Genomic DNA, 23,709 nt, shown 5'->3' on the forward strand with positions numbered 1-23,709 from the left:
TCACTTAATATTGAACATATTATTCTTAAATTGCACTCAATGTCTAGTTTTGAATTAACTTTACATCATATTCATGAAAACATTTCTCCTACAATTCCACCCCTTCTTCTCCCCTAAAGCTTTTAAAAAGGACAAGTTTTACAATGCTTACCTACAGAGTTCATTTTGATGATCAGAAAATCAGAGAAATTTCTTGATTATTGTCAGAGAAATAATTTCCTTCCCAAGTAAATTTTGCTAAGAATAACCCTACAGCGTACTGTAAATCCAAAAATCAACTTACACTAGAGAAACCACACCTGTATGATGGGTACCTAAAGGAACAAGACTGCTTCGATAATCCCTGTTAATCATGTTGGCTTTCCCTGCTAGAATCACACAGCTTTTCAGGACAAAGGTCCTGTTGCACATACAACTTGACTGGCTATTTATCTGTGCTGCAAAGTGCAAACTTACCTTATGGAATTATCATTAGGTATTGAAAAACACACCTATGAAATAAAATCATTCAGGCACTTAATTTTGTCTAAAACATGATTCCAAAAAAATAAAACTTAACAAAGAAATAGTTGGGAAAAAATAGAAACCTTTTGGAAACTGCTTAATGCTGCTTTTGGGTCATCCTCCTTTAATGCTTTGGAATTATAGTACTGATTTTCCAAATCCACATTTGGCTCAGAGTTGCTGTCTTCAGAGTATTCCTGTATGTTGGAAAGAAAGAGTCAACAGATGGAAAAAAGGAAACCAGTACATTGTAAATTAAAAAGGGCAAAATTATTCATTTATATAAACCAAAGCCACTTTGAATGACAGGCAAAATGTCATTGATGCTTAGCCATTATTTTAAAATTGGAGTAAATGATATATAACATAATTTTCTTTCAGATCAAAATGAAAAGATACCTATTTCAGATTAAAACTATTATCCAAACAAAAGTAGAAGGGCCAGTGTTGTACAGTAGTAGATAAGGCTGCCGCCTCAGACACGAGCATCCCACAGGGGTCTGCTGCTGGCTGCTCTGTTTCTAATCCACTTCTACCCTAATGGCTTGGGAAAAGCAGCAAACCAAGTCTTTGGCCCCTGCCCTCCATATGGGAGACCTAATAAACCTCTGATTTCAGGCTAAGTGTTAGCCATTGCGTCCATCTGGGGAGTGAACCAGCGGACAGATCTGTTACTAGCTCTGACTTTCAACATCAATCTGAACAATAACAACAACAGCAACAACAAAGCAAAACAATACAACAACAAAACAAAACCAGGATGCAAAATTATTATTGGCTAATGTCCCTCAATTCTGCAGTAGTTAAATCTTGTTATGGAATTGGAGAAAAATCTAACACAAATGTGATCTAATTACTACTTTTTCTTTCTAAATTTTATTTACATTTACACTAACTAGTTAGAGTGGTAATTCACATATGGCAGAGCAGTCTAATGGTAAATACAATTATACGCTACTAAGAATACTGTTTTATGTGCATGCTACAGCAGCTATATAACAAATCAAAATAAATAAAATGAAGTAGATTAGCATAATTTTATGATACTCCCTAACATAAGCTTAGTTGTTGCTGAAAAACAACAAGGCAGAAGGGATAAGTGAAACAAAACAACTATTTTGTGAGTAATATAAACGAGTTTTAAGTAGCTCCACGGTATTCAATCTTATGAAACCCACATATAGTCATGATGAGAAATAATATTTTAGGAAGCCGTAAGATGTAGATTACTTTAATCTCAGTAACAAGCCAATATAAAGTAATGGGCAAGTTTGGAGCTGGTGTTTTGGCACAGTGGATTAAGCTGCCAACTGTGATGCTGGCATTCCATATGGGCGAGACTCAGCTGTTCCGTTTTATATCCAGCTCTCTGCTCTGGTGCCTGGGAAAGCAGTGGAAGACGGCCCAAGTGTTTGGGCCTTGCACCCTGTGGGAGACCCAGAAGAAGCTCCCGTTTTCGGCATGGCACAGTCCAGGCCATTTGGGGAGTGAAACAGCAGATGGAAGACCGCAGTCTCTCCCTTTATCTCTCTAACTCTACCTCTCAGATCAAGCAAAGGAGCAAGTTTATGTTAAATTAAGAACAATATCTGGAAATAAACACAAAAAGTGAACAGTAACAGAAAGTTAACTGTAAATTCAAAAACAGCTAATAAATTTCCTTGTAAGAGAACTATTGAAAACCCTGCAAAGTCTCTCAAAGGCAGAGAGGAGGGAGGAATGATACACTGAGTGTAATAAATGTTTAGAAGACTCAAAATATATTGACACAAGACGGTTTTTCAATAATCAAAATAGTAGCTTGGTAATGTGCGCCCTCTGGAGGATAGCTTTTTCTTTGCAGGAGGACATGAATAACATTAAGATGCAGAATTCTGCTAAGATGTGAAAATCCCTTACAACACTTCTGTTAGGGACAAGATCAGGTAGTAAGTAAATTTCATAATGGCACAATCATTTCTTAACTCATATAATCTAGTTGACTACAATGAAACTGACGAAATTTAAAGTCAAAATTTGAATAAAATGTGACAGAGACAAGCACAATCAAGGAAGAACTAAAAATAAGATTATTGAACAGAAAAAATATCACTTGATTCTGCCTTCAAAGTAAATCTCAAATCCCCGCCCCTAATTTTGTGCCAACCTATTTTCACCTCTCCAACATGCTTCCCATTCTCCTTTTTAATCTTCAAGTTTCAATCTTCTCATGGTAGCCAGAGAACCATCTTCACGAAATAAAAATTATCTTATTTTTTTTCTCCAAAGTGGCTTCCCATTGCTCCTACCCCAGGTTCAACCTTACCTCCTTTGACGCTTGCCCTCGTCCACTTCGCTGCAACTACCCAGACCTGACCTCACAAGTGACCTATCTCCCTTTTCATGCTATTTTTCCTTCTGTTCCACCCTCTATTAGCTGGTTAACTATAGTGTATTTCTGGTCTCTGCTTAAATGTCATCTCCTCAAGTAAATCTTGGGGTAAAGAATCAGTTATAAAAGGGAAATTGACATTTTCAGAATTGAAGATACTAAGTTTAATTTCATGAACATTACCGAACCAATTATAACATTTTTTGAAAAAGGATCCTTTACACTTCTTGTTATGTCTCACACGGGCCTTTATCTATCACACATGACTGACCGACTACTGCCACTTCTGGGACTTCACAGATTTCAGACCAATGAAATATCTAAATCCCGGATGGGTTAGAAACAATTGATGATGGCTGAGACAAACCTTGATACAGTCCTCAACATTTTTGCAAATACATTTCTTTGGTTTTTCATATTATATGGATTAAGATGTGGAAATGTATGCTATTTTTTACATAACTGTAATTCAACTTTAACAGCTATTATTGCCCAAATGAACAAATATGTAAGAATTGATAAAACTAGTGTTCAGGTAGTCCTGTTTTGTGATCTCCAACACCACATTCCCATGGTATGAAGCTGCCAACATGGCATCACTAACTTACCACTTGCGGTTCAGTGAATCACATCATCACAAGTTATGTACCACAACAAAGAATTCTTCAGTTCACACACACACACAATTCTTTAAAATGATGACATTTTGAAAAGTCTTCAGATACAAAATTTTGATGTTTTGATGCTTCTACTATTTCATAATTAATAATCATGATCTTTTAAAGGAAGATATATCTATTTGATACAAAGAGAAAATGAGACAGGAAAAGAGAGAAGCAGAGATCTCCGATCTGTCGGCTTATTCCCCAAATGATTACAAAGGCAGGGGCTGGAGCCAGGCAGAAGCCAGGAACTTCATGCGAGTCTCTCTTGTGGGGTGAGGGGCCCAAAGACTTGGGCTATCTTCCACTGCCTTCCAGGCTCATTAACAGGGAGGGGAGTGGAAGTGGAGCAGCAGAGTCTTGAACCAGTGTCTATATGAGATAATGGTACTACACGTGGCAGTCTGACCTGGTATGTCACAAACGAACTCCATTTTTGATTCTACCACATGCCACTTAATAACAGGGACAAGTTCTGAGAAATCTTAGGTAATTTTGTCATTGTGTGGCCACAAAACAGTATACTTACATAAAGGAATATAGCTTGATATTATTAAATGATATAATTTTTTAAAAGAAATTATTTAATTAAAACATGGAGGGAGGGGAGACACAGAGAGGTCTTCCACCTGCTGGTAGACTCCACAGATGGCTGCCAGGAGCTTCTGCCAGGTCTCCCATGTAAGTTTCAGGAATCCACTTCCATGGGCCATCTTTCACTGGTTTTCCCGAGCAATTACCAGGGAGCTGGACTGGAAGTGGAGCAGGCAGGAGTTAAACTGGCACCTATATATGGGGTGCTAATATTGCAGGTGGCAGCTTTTTTTGTTTCACAACATGGATTCCATGGTATCACATTTTGAAGCCACTCTCCCTTAGTGAAACTGTGACCCTAATAGTTAAGGTTTGGAAGCTAAGTCCAAGTGGTTGGTTGGTTGCTGACCAAAATTCTATCATGCTGCACATGACTGTATGTGCTAACAATTAAGTGTTGCTTGCACAATGTAAATTAACAATCCTTCCCCTCAAAGTACTCATTGTCTATATGAAACAAAACTACCAGAACATACTAAAAGAGACACATTAGGTACAGAAGAACCTCAATAACGATGTGCTCCAGGACTGGCATGGTAGCCTAGTGGCTAAAGTCCTCGCCTTGAATGTGCAAGGATCCCATATGTGTGCTAGTTCTAATCCCAGTTGTCCCACTTCCCATCCAGCTCCCTGCTTGTGGCCCGGGAAAGCAGCTGAGGATGGCCCAAAGTCTTGGGACCCTGCATCCGTATGGGAGACCTGGAAGAAGCTCCTGGCTTCGGATTGGCTCAGCTCCGGCTGTTGTGGCCACTTGGGGAGTGAATCATCAGATGGAAGATCTTCCTCTCTGTCTCTCCTCTTCTCTGTATATCTGACTTTCCAATAAAAAAAAAATGTTAAAAACATACTTGAAGCAACTATAAATGCATGAAGAGGAGGTAACTGTCATGACAATGGGCAGCTGAAATAAAGAAACATGAATAGCTTGGGCCGCAGCACAGAATGGGTATAAAGGGTTAACAAAAGATCAACTGAACAGAGCAACACTACAACACAAACCTTGTAAGGGTCTTAGACCTAACAGAGATACATTAGCTGTCTTAAGGCACTGCTTTTTTAGGAATACTACTCCGGAAGCAATGAAGCAGGCCAAGGAATATTCTTTTAAGATTCTGGCCAAGAGTTAGAGCTCTGATCCCCAGGAGAAAATGAAGAGAATGGGATAAATAGATGCTAAATGATGTAAAGTAAGTTTTATCACATGAGTGCAGGACTAAGGAAAACAAACTTGTTTATGATGGCAACGCAAGGCTTGTAAAACACAGTGCCGTCATAGAGGGAAAGGGTAGGCATTTGGGGCATCGGTTAAGATGCCATTTGGGGGGCCAACAGCCCATACTAGAGCACTGGGATTCAAATCCCAGCTTTGTGTCTTCTTGTAGCTTCCTGATAACAGACACCTGGCATGGTTCAAGTAGCTCACTGCTACCTACTTGGGAGTCCTGAATTTCTAGGGTCCTTGCTGCAGCCTGGCCCAATTCTGGCTGTTACAGGCATTCAGGAAGTAAACCAGCAGATGAAAGGTGTCTGTCTCCCTTTCTACCTTTCAGATAACTAAAAAGAAATAAAAGTATAAAAATAGAATCAAAACAGGGAATATTAAAATAATTAAATATTATTAAGCTATTCTGACTTACCCAAACAACTGATAATTTGAAAACATCACTGGGGTGTACAAAGCAAGTAAGCTTCTGCCTGTGGCACCGGCATCCCAGTGAATGCTGGTTCAAGTCCTAACCGTTCTACTTCTGATCCACCAACCTACCAGTGTTCCTGGGAAGGCAGTGAGGGATGGCTCAAGTGCTTGGGTGCTCAAACTCTTGTGGGAGACACAGAAGACCCTGGCTTTGGACTGGTTCAGCTTCTTCTCTTGTGGTCATTTTGGGAATGAACCAGTGGATGGAAGATCTCTATCCTGTGTAGCTCTCCCTTTCAAATAAAGATAAATCTTTTTTTTTTTTTTTTGAAAGTGAGATATACAGAGAGGAGGAGAGACACAGAGGAATGTCTTTCATCTGATGAATCACTCCTCAAGTGACTGCAACGGCCGGGGCTGAGCCAATCCGAAGCCAGGAGCATCTTGTTCTGGGTCTCCCTTGTGAGTGCAGGGTCCCAAGACTTTGGGCTGTCCTCAACTGCTTTCCCAGGCCACAAGCAGGGAGCCAGATGGGAAGTGGGACCACTGGGATTAGAACCAGCACACAAATGGGATCCTTGCACATGCAAGGCGAGGACTTTTAGCCACTAGGCTAACATGCCGGGCCCAGTCCTGGGTTTTTGTACTCTGAGAAGCCCAACGGCCAAATCAATGCTTTTGTTCATCATGTGTAGCCTCCCACCTGATTCCAATCCACCAGCAACAAAATGAAGGCTCACTATGAAGTTGCTACGAAAAAAAAAAAAAAAAGTCAACAAAAACTAAAATCACCAGAATCTATTTCCACTGTTTCTGCACTTTTCTCCCACCTAGAAAAACTAGACAACATATTACATTATTTTCAATAGTTTTTAAGTTTAACATTTACAGTGGGTATGTGCACAGTGCTGACAACTGACTCTTCAATATGATACCTCTGATTTTATAAAAATGATGCCAGGAAATTCTGTAAGACAGTCTACAGCTAAGATTCATTTTCTTTCCCTTTCCCCTCCAAGAAAACAAAAACAAAACAAAAAGAAATAGATAGAGAAGTAAAATTTTAGGGTATTAAAAATGCTACAGAAGTAGGTACTTAGCCTAGTGGAGTTGTGGGTTTGGTGCCGAGCTTGGGTTCCTAATTCCAACTGGTGCACACTGAGGAGGCAGCAGTGATGGCAGTGCCAGGGTTCTTGCCACCCCAGGGGAGACAGGCTGCCTACTGCCCACCTCAGTCCTAACTGGTACAGTCCACTGGGACGGGAGCTCCGTCTTCCAGATATATTAAAGAAACAAACCAACCAACCCTGCTAGGTATCAAGGCATGAACAACAGCATATACTCAATCAATATTCCTGTCTATTACTAAGCCATACCCTGCCTGACTCCTGAGCCGCAGAAACCGTGAGATGGCACATGTGTATTGCTTTAACAACTGTTTTTGTTAGTGTTGTCATACAGCAATGAGGGTCACAACTTGTTAATACAATTAAGAATTATTCTATTTTTTGAGCAGGTAATGTTTTGACTTTAACATATTTAAATAAAATTGTATTAGGTATAAGGATACATTAAAAACTTCTTGAGCAATGTAATTTAAAAATAAGGGGCTGGTGCAATGTCACAACTGGCTAATCTTCCAAATGTAAACACCAGCATCCTATATAAGTGCTGGCTTACCTCCTGGCTGCTCCACTTCCCATCTAGCTCCCAGCTTATGGACTGGCAAGGTAGGAGAGAATGGCCCAAAAGCTTTAGGAACCCCCCAACCCGACCCCTGTGGAACACTGAAGAAGCTCCTGACTCTTCACTCCAAATCAGTATAGAACTTGCCGCTGCAGTTCTTTGGAGAGCGAACCAGCAGATGGAAGATCTTTCTCTTTGTCTCTCCTTCTCTCTGTAAATCGGTCTTTCTAATAAAAAAAAAAAATGCAACCCCCTTTTAAGAAATTAGCTTATTTTGATGCAAAAGGTGTGAAATATATTCATATGGAGGATCCCCCAAAATTTCACAGAAAACGTATACTCTGAAAAAAAAAAACCTATGTTTAAACTCCAATTTTTTTGCATCAAAATAAACTCACCTTTTAATCCCACGGTCCCATAAATGTTGTGAAGTGCCCTGTACAACACCTTGGTGTGACAGAATTTTTAACGAATAATTTTTGGCATGAAGTCATTTAATTTTAAATTCTTTCTAAAAAATATTACAAGTAGTAGGTAAGTTGATGCTATCATGGCTGACCTGTCTAATTACATGGCAAATCATTTCTCAACATTGTATGGACTTCATTAACTACAGTTATCACTGGTTAGTATAGATCAGCAAAACAATTTTTAAGTCCAGAAAAGCAGCACTGGACTTAGAAGACATTGCCTCCTGCTCTCCAGCTACTCCCCACGCCTACATGGATGACCATGCTTGCAACCTGTCCACTTGCTGCTCCCCTAAACAGAAGCCCACGCTTTTACAAGCAGGAAGCAAGTATACCAAGCTCCTTTCACCTGGGTTTCTTCTGTTTAAATAAAGTTTGTCCTCTGTACTTTCAGACCTTGGGTACAAATTATTGTTCTGCTTCTGAAATAAAAACAGTACATTCTCACTACCTATTTCCACTAGGCTGGGCAAGAATAAAGTGATCAAGGATTAAAGTGGTCGAAGGTGTTAAAATTTATCACTGGGCACACTACAGGGAGCTGGTGTTGTTGCATTTAGAAACACTTAGCTCTGGTCAATGGCGATGACCACTATTCCAATAAACTTTTATCTTTTTTAAAAGAACTTTCCCTTGGACAGTAACTCATGCTTACTTTTTAAATCCTAAGTTAAAGAAAAAAGACTCGTGCAAAAAAATTATTTTTTTAAAAGACTTTAGGCAGTATATAACCATAAACTGGTAACCCACTGCTTGATGTCTTCATAAAAATGAGAATACTTCAAAAAGTTAGAAGAGAAATAGAATCAACAGATTTTATGTTGGTGTAAAATATTTTGAAATCCATGTATGCATTTGCACAAACTTTCTGTATAATGAGTTGAGGAAACCGAATAGCAAGTCAAAAGGCCAATTAGTAAGTACATTTTTCTGGCCACTCTAAGTTTTAACTATTTGCAGGTGGGCTGTAAGGCCTTTCGTTTCGACACCTGACTGGGAATTGAGAATGTGGTTTACCTAAGAGGGAGATTAGTGGGAGACACAGCTATTTAACAGGATGCTGAAGACCAAAATCAAAGACAAAATTAAACACTGTTCAGGGGGGCAACAGTCTTATTTGGGGGGGTGGGGCAAGACTTTCTTTTGTAAAGTCAAACCAACTAAATATTCAGCTTTATGATACTGTCATGTCGTTTAGGTTCTAAAAAGCTGTGGTGCCTTAGCCAAGATAAAATGGTAAAAATCTTGCAAAAAAAAAAAAAAAGAATACAGAAATTTAAAAACAAATAAGTGCTTATAAAAAAAGATGGTGACGAGCCGTCTGAAATATAAATAAACGTGTGACCATACAAATACACAAATACTACGGACAATACAGTCTTCATGGACCACAACTGGCTTGGTGTGCGCACACGCTGAAATGCAACGCATAAAGCAGTACAACTCCACACTTGAGAAGGCTGGAAGCTCCCACTACGACTTGCCAGTAATACTAGGCCTTTCCCTATTCCTTTTACAAATATGCCTTCTTTCAAAACGCGAACATGAATTTAAAATGACTAACGGACGTTCCCAAACATACATTACACGCACATTAAAAAAGAACACAAGTTTAGAATCGTCTGCATTTTAAATGTTAAGAGGAGCCAGACTTGACAACGAATCTACTAAGAATCAAACGGTACATCTCGGAAACAAACAAACAAACAAAAAAAATAAAGCCAAGTTGTCGTTAATTCCCGGTCAAGATAATTTTTCTTAGTTCCCACATAATACTTTTGAACAGTAACCTGAAAAGCTCAAAACCCCATTCTTAGATTCTGCAAAAGCACCAGCCCACGAGACAAATCTACTTATTTTCTATGCTGCTGCTACTTTAAACTTTGAGAAATCTCCAAGTACGGGGGAAAAATTCATTGCTTCCATTCCCCTCGTCTTCACCAAAACAAGCAGCACCTTGTCTTTCACACACGGCTCGGCTCCTCTTCCCAGTCATCCCTCTCCTGAACCGTCCACCTAGGACCAAAACTGACCCTGGACCGGACTGCTGGGGCTCTCCGGCCCACGGGTCCAGCCGGCCCCCCGCAGTTTTCAGACTTCTGTCCCGGGCCTTCAGCCACCGGCTCCGTCCCGGGGGGCAGGAACAGGGGCCAGGGACGCTGGGCCCCAAAGGGCTGAGCCGGGGAGGGCCTAGACCGCGGCTCGCTTCCCGAGGCGGCTCGCGCGCGGCGGCCGCGGGAGGAGGCGCCGAGGCCCGGACGCCCGCCGCCGGGGCGGCCGGGGGAACCCGGGAAGCGCCGGGGCTTGGAACGCAAGGCCCGGGACCCCCCGGAGCAGCCTCCTCGACCCTCGCTTTCCCCCTGCTGCCGGCCAAGCAGGGCCCGGGCCCGGTGCGGGAAGGGGGAGGAGGTAAACCCGTCCTGTCACCACACCGGGAGAAGCTGGAAGGGGCACACGCTCCGCCAGGAGACGCCGCGGTCACCACAGCCCCGGCCCGAGAAGCCAGACACTATCTCCCGTCCCAGCATTCCGTCCCCTGCGCCTCACCAGGTCGTAGTCCTCCTCATCATCGCACATGAAATCATCCTCCATGTCAGACATCTTGGCCGGGAGGGGGGAGGGGGAGGAGAAATTGGAGACAACCTCCTCCCACAATGCTCTGCGGCTCGGCGCGTCACTCCCAGCTTCTCCTCACCTTCTTGTGGCTTTTAGGAGTGGAGTTCCTCCCCGCGCCGGAACCAATGTGCTTGAGCACCGGAAGATTCGGTACGGACGGCAAAAGCGGGTATCCCGTCCCGCGCTTCCTGCGAGACGGTTGGTGCCTTAGCAACGAAACATAGCAACCGCGGAATCGGAACTTTGCGCGCTGGTCGAACGGTGCTCAGCCTCCTGCGTGAGGCGACAGTTTTTGCTGGCCCGGGAGTCTGGATCCCTTTCCTTCTGGTGAAAGAAAGTGACGGCCTGGGTCCGGTTCGTGGACGGAAGGCTGACATGACCGTGCTGCACGACAGGTTGTATTCTTTTTGCCACCGTTATCTAGAATGGTGTTTAGCCCACACGTTGCGGTGGATGGTCTGTGGTGTTTGGAGACCTTTCCAACAACCCGCTTTACACGTCATGTTTGTCATGTTTGACCTCCGGAAAAGAATCCGTCACACAAACAAGAATTTTGAATTCTGTTTACACCAGTTAGGTAGAGGCATGGAGAAGTGTATTCTTGAGAGTAACTGTTGTGATGGCTGTGTAATAATCCCTTCTTTGAATGTACCAGCATGCGGTAATTTATCTACTATTGTCTTTGGCGTTTAATGTATTTTTTTTTCCCTTAGGACGAGTTTCCATGAAAAGGAGTTGCAGGCAGGATTGTTTTTTACTAGTCAGTTGAGTCGTTGTCATTCTCGTGGCTCTTATAAGCAGTAAGGCAAAGCTAGGAACCCACAGCTGGATCCAAGCCTCCCCCGGGGGTGGCAGGGACCGAAGCGCTGGAGCCGTCGCCCGCTGCTCTCGGGGTGCGCGCTAGCAAGAAGCTGGATTGGAACTGGAGTGGGGATTCACACTCAGACACGCTTGACACGCTGATAAAGAACGGGCACGTCCCAAGTGGTGATTTTATGTCGTCCCAGACACCTGCCCTTGTATTTGTTAATTTCAAAACAAAGCTAAATGTCCCTGCAATTGGGCTATGTGAGTATATGAGGAGCCCTCCACAGGTCACGGAAAATGTGTATTGTGAAAAGACTATTCGTTGATTTACCAGACTTTCACACCACATTTTCTGTGACTGTTTGGAACTGCCCTTGTACATCCCCACTTCCCCGGGACAGACCTGGTTTGCTACCGTTGACTTAGCATCCATCACTGTCCAAAGTTTAAACATTAAATCACATGGTTCCTCTACCTGCAAGCTACAGTGCTTCAGAAGAGGGTGTCGAATCCCAAGGTAGTACTAAGGAGGTTTATTTGTTCAGAGTAACCAGAGCTGTATAGTTTTGCTTTTTTACTCAAGAAAGCCATTCTGAAATGATCAAACATGCATACTGAACCCATGTGTCAAACCAAGGTGATCCACATAGAAATTATACAAAATGTGCTGCTTTTTGAATGCAGTGCCTTACTCTGTAAGGAGAAAAAGGATTATGCAACTAAATGGGTGGCAAGGCAGGCTAGGAAAATGGGTACTGAGTTTTAAGCGTGATTTCCTTGGCTGTGGCCAAAATCATTAAGTCTAATTTGGAAGTTTTTTTCAAAGCAATTGATAAGGTCTTCATGATGTTTAGAATACTGTTTCCGTACGTCAGTGTTACTGAATGCTTGTGAAGGAGCATTTGAATGAAGTAGCCAGAGAAACCTTTCCTATCCTCAGAAGTCCATTAAATGTTAATTATAGAGCCTGAATACTTTGAACAGTTATACTATTCCCTTTTCTACTTTTCAGGATGTTAGTTTTATTCAGTAGTAAATGATTGAACAATTTTTATTTTTAATATGCGTTAACATTGAAAGTGGGTCCCTTTAAAAAAAAAAGATTTTTTTATTTGAAAGGCAGAGTTGCACAGAGAAAAATCTCGCACCTGCTGATCTCCCCAGATGGCCACAGTGGCTGGGGCTGGGCCAGGAGGAAGCCAGGACCCTGCGGCTTGGATCAGACCACCTTCTGCTGCATTCCCAGGCTCGGCTCATTAGTTGGGAGCTGGTCAGAAGTGGAGCAGCTGGGACTAGAACCACAGCTGATGTGGGATTCTGGTGTCAAAGCAAGTTGTGTCTTAACCCATTGTGCCCTAACACGGGCCCTCAACTCTGTCATTATTGGTGTGTCTTTTAGCAGCTTTACTGAGATACATTAAGCTGCAGATAATTAAAGTGCCTAAGTGTACATCTGTGAAACTGTAAAATACTCAGGTACATTTGTCCCTACCAGTTTTTTTCATAGATACCCTGACACTCAATATCCATCCCACTTCACTTCACTTAGGTAACCACTGATCTGCTTTTTGTCACTGTATATTACTTTACTTTTTTTTTTTAGAGAGCCTAAACATTGTGCTAAAAGAGCAGTAAAAGAGAACTATTGTGTTAGTCAAGACCAGGACAGCTAACTTATGATATATTCAGAGGGGTCAATTGGAAAGAGCTTAATGAAGGAACTGTTTACATTTCCACAGATGGGAACTGGCTTGGGGGGGTGGAAACAAGGAGGCTAAAACTCTGAGATCAGTAATCACCTCTTGAAGCTTGAAGGGGAAAAGGGAAATGAATTGTTTTACGAGAGCCCAGGGAAAGTGAGGGCCATGGAAGAGAAAGCCTCTGCACAGGCTGTGGTTGTGGGAAGGCGCAGATACTGCTGCAGCCATGTCAGAGGTGTGGCCGGAGGCTGGGCCAACAAACACCTGGTTCCTGTCCTCCCTCCGGCTTTCGTTGCCCTTCCTGGTGACCAGCCCTAGCCAATCCCCAAGGCCATGAGGAGGGATGGACAATGGGGCTTAAAGAACACAACATTAGGCCTGTTGTGATGGCCTAATGACTGACTGAAGACCTTGCCTAGCATGCACCGGAATCCCATATGGTGCTGGTTCGTGTTCTGGATGTTCCACTTCCCATCCAGCTCCTTGCTTGTGGCCTGGAAAAAAAAAAAACAATGAAAGATGCCCCAAAGCCTTGCAGCCCTGCACCTGTGTGGGAGACCCGGAGACGGCTCCTTGTTCTTGGCTTCGGATCAGCTCAGTTCCAGCCCATCGTGGTCATTTGGGAAGTGAACTAGTGATGGAAGATCTTTTTCTCTCTCTCCTTCTCTCTATATATCTGCTTTTCCAATACAATAAATAAATCTTTAGAAAAAAAGAACACAACATTATATAGTATAATTCATTGGTAGCATAAATTATTTATTTTGCTCAGGAAAAGAATTTTCTGTTTCCCAAAGGCAGATTATTGGTTATCCTTTGTTTTAGGACCCTTGCCTTAAATCTAAGAAGAAAATATTTTCCCTTTCTATAACGTAACAGTAATTGCTTTTTTTAAATTGACTTTGCCATTGTAACACCTCTATTTTTTTTGTTTACATTGCAATTTTACAGCCAGAGTCTATAAAATTTCACAATGAGAGTCTGTAAAAACAGTTCTTGCCTTCAGGAAGATTATAGGCCAGGTCTGTACCATCTAATGAAGCAACCACTTATTTCTAGTTGGAGTTGAAATTTGTTTTTAGTGTAAAATGTGTACTGGATTATAGAGGCTTACTACAAAAAACTTAACATCTGGGTTTAAAAATGTTTATTTGAACTTATATTTTGTGTACAACAAATTTATTTTAAAAATATTTATTTTCATTTGAAAGGCAGAGTTATAGAATTTGTAGAGAAGGAGAGAGAGAGAGATCTGGCTCACTCCCCAAATGGCCACTTGAACTGGAATTTGGCCAGTCCGAAGCCAGGAACCTGGAGCTTCTTCCAAGTCTCTCACATGGGTTTAGGGGCTCAAATAGTTAGGGCATCCTCTCCTGCTCTCCCTGGTACATTAGCAGGGAACTATACTGGAAGTGGAGCAGCTATTCCAGCTGTTGAGAACTGCCTAGGTTGTCTTGTACCTGGGCAAGAGTTACATTGCTGGGAGAAAAGCAACCAAGGTGAGAAATTCTATACCTGGTTGATGTGAAATCTGTGTTGACTATACCAGTGTGGCAGCATAGTTACCTGTTCGAGTTTTCTTTTTTTGTTAAGATACATGGGAAGCCAGGACATGCCACCCCATCCCTCAGGCAGGGGAGCTGCAGATTGCTCAGGGAAGGAGGTCTAGAGATATGTTGGAATGAGAGTAGCTGACGGCATATTTGACAATGAAATAATTATTTCTGGCGGCTTTCACAGACCAGGCCACTGCACTCACAGGTAGGTGAGGGATCTGAGACTGGGTGGTTAAGAGGGGGGAACCAGAGGGCATGTCTGAAGTCAGGCCAGGGTAGCTGTCCACATGGGAGACCTGTGCTGAGCTAAATAGCATTTCCCATTGCCCACTGGCGCTTACGAAAGCTGGGGCTGGTGAGCATGCCTGGCTGGACTGTGTGGCAGTACCCACTCCCGAGTGTCAGGGCCATGTCAGGCAGGGTTACAGCATTCACCATAATGGGGCTGGGAATGGGGATGATAAGGAAACTTTGGGGACTCTCTTGCTTGGTTGCTGATTCTACTGGTACGTATGAGACTGGGACTGGGGGTGGTCCAGTCTGAGGTTGACGCAGGCTGGGCTAGACTGCAGAACCAGCTGGCAAGATCCAGGACTGGGTGCAAATCATGTTAGGTTGGACCATAGTACCCCCTGGCAGGTGCAAGATCTGGGGCTGGGAAAATTCCTGGCAGGGGAACTGTGGACACTTTCCTGCTAGGCTGCACTTCTCACTGGTGAGCTTGAGAGCCAGGGATGGGGGTAGGCCAGGCTGGTAAAGGCAGTAGCACCCATTGGCATACATGTGGGCTGGTTCTTGGGGCCGGGCCAGGCTGAGATAAGCTGCAGTACCATGGGTGTGCCAAAGAGCCAGGTGGGATGTGGAATATACCAGGCTATGCCACAACACATGCCGGCAAATGTAAGCAGCAGGGCTGGAGGCAGGCCTGGTGGGGATTATTTGTGGTTGCCCTGCCTATGCTGTGGCACATGCTGATATGCCTATAGACCAGGCCTATGCTGGGTTGGTATGAACTACGCTGTGTCACCCATCAGTTCATGTGAGAATTGGGGCTGGGGTGGAACTCACCAGGCAGTTGCACCACTGGTGTGTGTGTTGCGTGGGGCAGGTGATAGACTGAATCATAAGCAAACAAGCAGAAGATCCTCAGAAATTTTGTTTAGTTTCATTTTTTGCTCTATAAAAACTGCTGTGTAAATATTTTTTACACAATTTGTTTCTGTCATTGATTTGTACAGGATAAAAAGTTATCTTTAATGACATAAATATACATTTCTCTAGTTCATGAGGTCTTTGCCTTTTGTCTTAAATTATTATATACTAAAAGAGGACAAACAACCTTTGAGCAGTTCATGGAAAATATTTATTATGAAAAATTATACATGGATTCCAAAAGTTTTCCACACCAAAATGAATTTGAACCAGTTTGTAATATTTCTTTTTTTTTTAAAGATTTATTTTTATTATTTTTTTATTGGAAAGGCGGATATACAGAGAGGAGAGACAGAGAGGAAGATCTTCCGTCCGATGATTCACTCCCCAAGTGAGCCGCAATGGCTGATACTATGCCGATCCGAAGCCAGGAGCCTCTTCCAGGTCTCCCACGCGGGTGCAGGGTCCCAAAGCTTTGGGCCGTCCTCCACTGCTTTCCCGGGCCACGGGCAGGGAGCTGGAAGGGAAGCGGGGCTGCCGGGATTAGAACTGGTGCCCATATGGGATCCCGGGCATGCAAGGCGAGGACTTAACCACTTGCGCCACCACGCCAGGCCCTGTAATATTTCTTAACAGGATCTGGTTTGAGACATTACGAATGAAAAGATACCAGTTTTAAGAAGAGTACTTATCATCAACATGAATTCTGTTAAAACTGAAGCAAGGACAAATATCACATTTTTTATGAAGTTTGAGCAGAATGGTGAAATTGGGCTGGCATAGTGGGTTAAGCCGCTGTTTGCAATGCTGGCATCCCATAATGTCCCTGCTTTTCCACTTCGGAACCAGCTCCCTGCTAATGTGCCTGGGAAACGAGCAGAGAATGGCTTACGTGCTTGGGCTTCTGCACCCACATGGGAGACCCAGAATAAGCTTGGCTCCTGGCTTTGGCCTGACCCAGCCCCCGCTGTTACAGCAATTTGGAGAGTGAGTAAACCAGTGGATGGAAGACCTGTTAGTTTCTGCCTCACCTTCTCTCTGGTTGTAGATCTGACTTTCAAGTGAATACAGTAAATCTAAAAAGAAAAAAGTAGTTAAATCAATGATGGCTCATGAAAAGTTTATGGGAACCATCGTAATTTACAAGTAGGTAACTCTAGCAAGGGATGAGATGGCATTGAAGGTCAAGTCCGCAGCAGCAGAGCATCCACACGAACTTGGGAGGAGCAGTTCACGTTGTTCATACTCTGATAAAGGATTAAAAGTGGAAAGAATAGCCAACATGATTGACTTCTCAGTCAGTACACCTTACAGAATTCTCACAGAGTAAAATGGAGCCAAGTTTCTGTTCAGTGGGGGACCAAAACTTGTGTGTGTCCACATCAGTCTTTCACTCAAAATTTTAAATAAGTTGGATCAAAATGATGCAACATTCCTTTAAAGAATGATGACTGCATATGAAACATGGTTTTACCATTCATTTCAGTTAGTAATATAAAAAAAGTCTGCGTCAACACGCAGGACCCACAGTTTTTAGATGGACCCTGATTGAGTGTATGTTCAGAAAGTTTATGGTTTATATTCTCATTATTTCTCTCAAATTTCTTGAAGTCTCCTCATATACTTATTTTGTATGCAGAAGAAAAATTACCTTAACATATTAAGGAGAAATCACAGTGGAAAAATATCACAGTGGAAAAATATCCAGCTTATTCATAAAATCAGATTCTGACAACTGTGACTAACATTTTTTGATTATAAATAAAATAATGTTTTTCATAGAAGTTGCATAAGTAGTCTAAACAGAAATAACATTGTTTCAGTTAGCGGATTCATCTTCATATAGTGTCACTTAGCTCTGAAGGTAGGGGTCAGAGTGCAAAATAAGGAACTTCATGGAGGAAGTTGTTTCCGTGCTGAGACCTAAGTGTGCAGGTGTTAGCAAGTTCTGTAAGACTGGAACAACTCATATTCTTACTTTGTGTCAAGTTTTTGTCTGGTCTTGACATTTGTTTTATTTGGGTTTGTTTTGGTATAATATTTAACTATAAAGAGACTAATGTCCCTTGAGAAACAATTTCAACTTTATTAATTAGGTTTCTGGTTTAGAATCTATTGTGATATACCATCTGTTAGTTTACAGTTTGTTGCAGATATGTGTTCATGGAAAAAAAATCAAGAATTGAGAAGTCTGAGATTTTAAAAAGATAATAATACCGTAGCCTTTATATTTTGGGGAATGATGGTTTGGTATAGTGGATAAAACTGCTGTCAGCGATATATGCATCCCATGTGGGTGCTGGTTTGAGTCCTACCTCCTGCACTTCCAATGTAGCTGCCTGCTAATGACCTGGGAAGCAGTGGAAGATGTGCAGGTAGTCCGAGTGTTGGGCCCCTGTGCCCATGGAAGAGACCCCTGTGAAGCACCCGCTTCTGGCTTGGTGGTCATTGGTGGTCATTGGTGGCCGTTTAGGGAGAGAACCTGCAAATGGAGGCTCTCTTTCTGTTTCTGTCTCTGCAAAATAAGTAGATACAACTTTTGAAAAAATTATGCTTTTAATATTTTCACTAACATATGTGTCTAGTAAGAACCAAAAAGAGTTCTCTTTCTAAAATTGAATGTATTTTCTGTCCCTGGAGGATTGTTGTGAACATTTAAAGATGTTGTAACGTGTGTGTGTGTGTGTGTGTGTGTGTGTGTGGCATTTCTTTGCAGGATGCCTGGCATAAGGAGGATAGAAAAAAAGAGTAATGCTACATTTTTTTTTTTTTGGTGTGTCTTTGGAATTCTATAGCAGTTCAATAGCAGTTTATTTTAGGAACAATGATTTTATGATATATAAATTTTAATTCGGGACAAGAATTACGAGTTTCAATGATTTGCTTTTATCTAAGGCTTTGTCAAAAGCCACACATTGAAAAGTAGTATGGGGCCCTGCGCGGTGGCCTAACGGCTAGAGTCTTCGCCTTGTATGTGCCAGGATCCCATATGGGCGCTGGCTCTAATCCCGGCGGCCCTGCTTCCCATCCAGGTTCCTGCTTGTGGCCTGGGAAAGCAGCTGAGGACGGCCCAAAGCCTTGGGACCCTGGACCCATGTGGGAGGCCAGGAAGAGGCTCCTGGCTCCTGACTTTGCATCGGCTGAGCTCTGGCTGTTGCAGCTGCTTGGGAAGCGAATCAGGAGATGGAAGATCTTCCTCTCTGTCTCTCTTCCTCTCTGTGTATCTGACTTTCCAGTAAAAATAAGTCTTTAGGGGCTGGCGCAATAGCATAGTGGTTAAAGTCCTCGCCTTGCACGTTGGGATCCCATATGGGCGCCGGTTCTAATCCCGGCGGCCCTGCTTCCCATCCAGCTCCGTGGCCCGCGAAAGCGGTCGAGGACGGCCCAAAGCCTAGGGACCCTGTGCCTGCATGGGAGACCTGGAAGAGCTCCTGGCTCCTGGCTTCGGATCAGCTCAGCTCTAGCCATTGCATCTGCTTGGAGAGTAAACCATCGGACGGAAGATCTTCCTCTCTGTCTCTCCTCTCTGTATATCTGCCTTTCCAATAAAAATAAATAAATCTAAAAAAAAAATCTTTAAAAAAATAAAAAGTAGTATGGTCTCTGGGGTAGGAGTCTAGAGACCTCAGTCTTAATTCCAGATGCACTGTGATATTTTACTTTGAGCCAATTCTTTAAAAGAAAGATTATTTGATTGGTTGCTCCATGAGGTTCTTTCGAATCGACGTCAGCCCTGTTGATAATGTAGAAATATATCTAAGATAGGAACTACTGAGGTACCACTTATTTCATTTAGCAAAGTTAATGTTTGGTCACATTCAATAGGAAGTATTTTTTTATGAATCAGTGTTTCTGTAGTCCTTGTGTTCATTTTTTAGTCACCTTGTGTAAGAAGTTTATTTCAAGGCTCTAAAATGTAGTTATAGTTCAAGTAATATAAAATAATTTGAGTCTGAATAATAAAAGGATTCTATCCTTTTCCAGATATACAAATTCCTAAACATTTTACATTTTTGTGTTAGAATCTCCCCCAGTTCAAACTTATTTACAAGGTGTGACAATGATGCCTCTTCTTAGTGTAATAAAGCCCCGGTAATTATCTCACTGAGATTTGTTAAGAGTTCAGAAAAGATTCATTCAGTTTATTTAATTCATTCAGTATATTTAATTATACTGATTAATTATAGTATACTATAATTATAATTAATATATTATAATTAACTATAATTAATATATTACAGTATACTATAATTAATTATAGTATATTAATTCATTATATTTAATTCATTCAGTTTAAAATGATGTGACTTGACAAAATGATAGAAAGCAGCCTGAGACGAGAAAAAATTTTGTTTCTTAGAAGTATCTTTTTTTTTAAAGAGGTGTGTGTTTACTTATAAGACTCACACACACATACACACACGCACGCACACACACCCCTCTATCTTGCATTTGCTGGTTTACTCCCAAAGATCTGTAATGACTGGAACTGGGCCAGGCCGAAGCCAGGAGCCAAGAGCTCATCTAGGTCTCCCATGTCAGTGGCAGGGACCACTTTGGCTACTTTGGGCTGTCTTTTCAGACATATTAGCAGGGAGCAGTGGCAGAAGTGGAGTAGCAGACCTGGCATGATAGCTTTGTCATGGCTGGATCCTCACTTTGCATCCCCTGGGATTCCATATGGATGCCAGTTTGTTTCCTGATTGCTCCACTTCCCATCCCTGCCTGTGACCTGGGAAAACAGTAGAGGATGGCCCAAAGCCTCGGAACCATGCACTTGCATGGGTGACCTGGGAGAAGCTCCTGGTTCCTGGCTTTGGATTTGCTTAGCTCTGGCTGTTGCGGCCGTTTGGGGAGTGAACCAGGGGATGGAAGATCTTTTTACTTCTCTGCTTCTCTCTATAAATCTGCATTTCCAATAAAAATAAGCAAATCTTAAAAAAAAGTGGAGTAGCTGGGATTGAACTGATACACATATGGGATATTGGCTTCACAGTTGGTAGGTAAATCTGCTGAGCCATAACTCTGGTATCAAGTAGCATTTATGATAACAATCAAGGATCACTATTAAAAAAAAAAACCTGGTGTATGAGAACCAATCACCAAAAGCAGAAGGTGCTGAGAGACTGGACAAAGAGGACAATGTAAAGGTTGCCAAGTGTATAATTTATTAAGGGAGTTTATGGACAGAAGTGTCATCTCAAGTGACCCACACCTTATGAATGTGCTTGCCCCTAGTCAGAAGGTAATTTATATGTCAAGCTAGAGAAAAGTGGCCCATAGCTAACCTAAGTGCACCTGAACTTTCTAATGAAATACTTATATGGCAGACAATAGATTAGGGCTGTTCCAGGATTTGACTGCAGAAGACAAGCATGGTTCGTTATCTTAATGGCTTTTTTTATCCCATAATTTGGCAAGAGGTTGTGACTAAACTGTCTGTCTTCATTTAAAACTGTGTCACTGCTTGCAGCCGAGAGAATTCGCCTCGTTGGCTACAGTTTGATATTGTTGATCTGTTGTTTGTTCTCCATTCCTCATTGCAGCCTCACACCCTCCACCTGCCAACAGCAGAAATTCTGGAGTGGTACACACTGAATATCTGCTGCCTCTAGGGTGTTGATCATTGCTGTGGTTTGAATGTGATTTGAGTTGTGTTCCCCAAAAAAGTTCATGTTTGTAAACTTGGTCCCCAACTTGGTGATGTTTGAAGGTGGTAGAACTTTATAAGAGGTGGGAGTCTGGTGAAAGATGATTGGGTGCCTGGGGTTATTGCCCTGGAAAGGGATTAATGCTTACTTCTTGGAGACAGAGAGTGGATTGTTAAGATAGGGGACCCCTGAATCTTTCCAGCATGCTTCTGCCATTAGGCTGTCATCTACCAGGAGGGTCTTATAGAGGCTGATAGGTGGGGCTGCCCTGTCTTGGGCTTTGAAGTTCCAAACTCTGAGCTAAATCTCTTCTCTATGAAATACCCAGTCTCATGTTTGTCATACCAGCAGAAAATAGATTAACATGGGCGTGTGGGCACAAACTTCCTCATTTAGAATCCACAACTAGCTGGATTGCTAGCTGGCTTTCCTTGGATTTAGTCTGAGTGTTTCAAGGTACAAAGTGTGCCAGACTGAGAGTTAATACACTTTAATTTTAATTTGAGTTTTGCTACCAAAGTGTAACGTGACCTGAGGACTATCACGTTACCTTTCAATCATTCATTCAGTTCTTCTTGTCCACTTACTTACACTGTATCTGAGGGCTGGTGTTTGGCTTAGTGGTGAAGACCCCATGTGAGATGTCTGTATCCCTTGTGAATTATGAATCCTCTCCCATTCTGGCTTCTTGTCAATGTGCATCCTGGGAGGACTCAAATACTTGGGTCTCTGTCCCTGTGTGATGTGGTGGTAGACTTGACTTAAATTCTTGGCATTTGGCTTCATTCTGGCAGTTGCAGGCTTTTGGTTAGTCAAACAGGAGACTGAGCTCTGTCTGTCCCTTTTTACATAGAATAGAATAGAATTTAAAAATAACATATAAAGTAAAAAAAAACCAACCAAACAAACAACAACAACAAAAACCAAAGCATTCTGCTAAGATACTGCTTCAGATGCTGGAGCTGTAATGGTGCTTGCTTTTCCATGGCAGTGATGGTGGAGGTGTTAAGAGAGACAATAGGTACATACGAGAATAAACAGGCAGGGTGCTTTGTGATGTTCTGTGAGTTGTGAAGAAAAGTAATATGATAGAGTAATGCAAGAGAATGACGAACCTGTTTAAGAAAAGAGAATCTGGGATTTTTCTAGACAAAAGTAAATGCTAAGGATTCTTGTAAATTGAAAGAATATTGTGCTTTCTCAATTGTGATCAGAAGACTCACTGTTGGGCTCTGGGAAGACCCACAAATGCCTCTCTTCTAGAAATAAATGCAAATTATTTAAGTCAAGTGCTGCATCAGTCTTATATATCTTGATTTGGGGTTAGTCTCCAGAGGAAATGATAGGTAAACATTATAACATTGTTTAGACAGTAGCTATTGGACATGGGGCAGGGAAGGGAAAACCGGCTCAACTTACAAAAAAATTCGGAGATCGCATAGATATCAAGATGTGGAAGGTGTGTGCAGAGCGCCTGGCTGTAATTTTGTCCTTAGACTTATTCTCAGACTGAGAAGGAAACCTTGGTGTCTCATTGCTTGGCACAGGGGTTCCCACAAGTCCCGGGGTTCTGGAGCTCCGGTAGGCAGCTCTCTGGTGTACTTGAAGGCTGTAGGGAGCCGCCTGGGAGCCGCCTCCGACCGGGAGCTCCGGGAGGAGGAGCCGGAGGCGGGGCCCGCTGGGGTGGCCACCTCAGCCAAGCTGCAGGATTTCCGCAGAGTGAGGGTCGGTGTGATCCGGAAGGAGGCGGCTCTCGTGGCAGATATCTCGTGATTGCTGTGCTTTGCCACTTGAAGCTGCAGAAGGAAGAAAGATCTAGAGAGTTATGGCTACGGAGTGCCCTGCCAAGCGTCCAGTCCATGTGGCAGAACATCCCAGGTGGGGGAAGGGAGATACCCTGCTTCGGGACTGCTTGGGTTGTTTAGCTGCAGGTGGGGTCCACGGTTTGACTGTGTCTGGAGACGCTGCTTTTGCTGCCCCTGCTCCCTGCGCCAAGACGACCAAACCCTTGGGAATATGCTAGGCCGTGTGGAGAGGCTTGCACAGGAGTGGAAAGACCACTCCTGAAACACTTCCACCTGCATTGCTACCAAGGGTTGGGTGTACTGCCCATTTGTGGAGTACCCTTTGCCCCGCCCCCCGTTTTTTTAGTAGAAGTGCCCAGATCAACTCTGAATTCCTTCTTTGTCATACCTGCGAATTGGTAACACTTAAAAAAGCCTCCTCTCTAAACAGGAATGTGTATTGAGAACGCACACACAGCAATCTCCCAGGTCTCTGCACTCTTTTAAAAAAAAAGTCCAG

At 42.6% G+C, this 23,709-nt stretch overlaps 2 protein-coding genes across 6 annotated transcripts in view; one reads left to right on the forward strand and one right to left on the reverse strand.

Annotated features, from left to right (window-relative positions):
• COPS2 (COP9 signalosome subunit 2) overlaps positions 1 to 10,551 on the reverse strand; it is a 29,501-nt gene extending 18,950 nt beyond the window's left edge. For 2 of the 3 annotated variants that reach the window (XM_040968490.1, XM_040968489.1), the window contains exons 1-2: positions 10,471 to 10,551; positions 588 to 701 (exon numbers count right to left, since the gene is read on the reverse strand). In XM_040968490.1, coding sequence (XP_040824424.1) covers positions 588 to 701; positions 10,471 to 10,524 — 168 coding nt within the window. In that variant the 5' untranslated portion in view covers positions 10,525 to 10,551. The remainder of the gene's footprint in view (positions 1 to 587; positions 702 to 10,470) is intronic. The other variant, XM_040968491.1, reaches the window with a different exon arrangement.
• A 148-nt stretch (positions 10,552 to 10,699) lies between these two features.
• GALK2 (galactokinase 2) overlaps positions 10,700 to 23,709 on the forward strand; it is a 121,657-nt gene continuing 108,647 nt past the window's right edge. For 2 of the 3 annotated variants that reach the window (XM_040968645.1, XM_040968646.1), the window contains exon 1: positions 10,700 to 10,934. In XM_040968645.1, coding sequence (XP_040824579.1) covers positions 10,915 to 10,934 — 20 coding nt within the window. In that variant the 5' untranslated portion in view covers positions 10,700 to 10,914. Of the gene's footprint in view, positions 10,935 to 23,100; positions 23,284 to 23,709 lie in introns of those variants that run through there. The other variant, XM_040968644.1, reaches the window with a different exon arrangement.

Source organism: Ochotona curzoniae, unplaced genomic scaffold, assembly GCF_017591425.1.
Source record: "Ochotona curzoniae isolate NIBS_2020 unplaced genomic scaffold, NIBS_Ocur_1.0 scaffold_4701, whole genome shotgun sequence".
NCBI lineage: Eukaryota > Metazoa > Chordata > Mammalia > Lagomorpha > Ochotonidae > Ochotona > Ochotona curzoniae.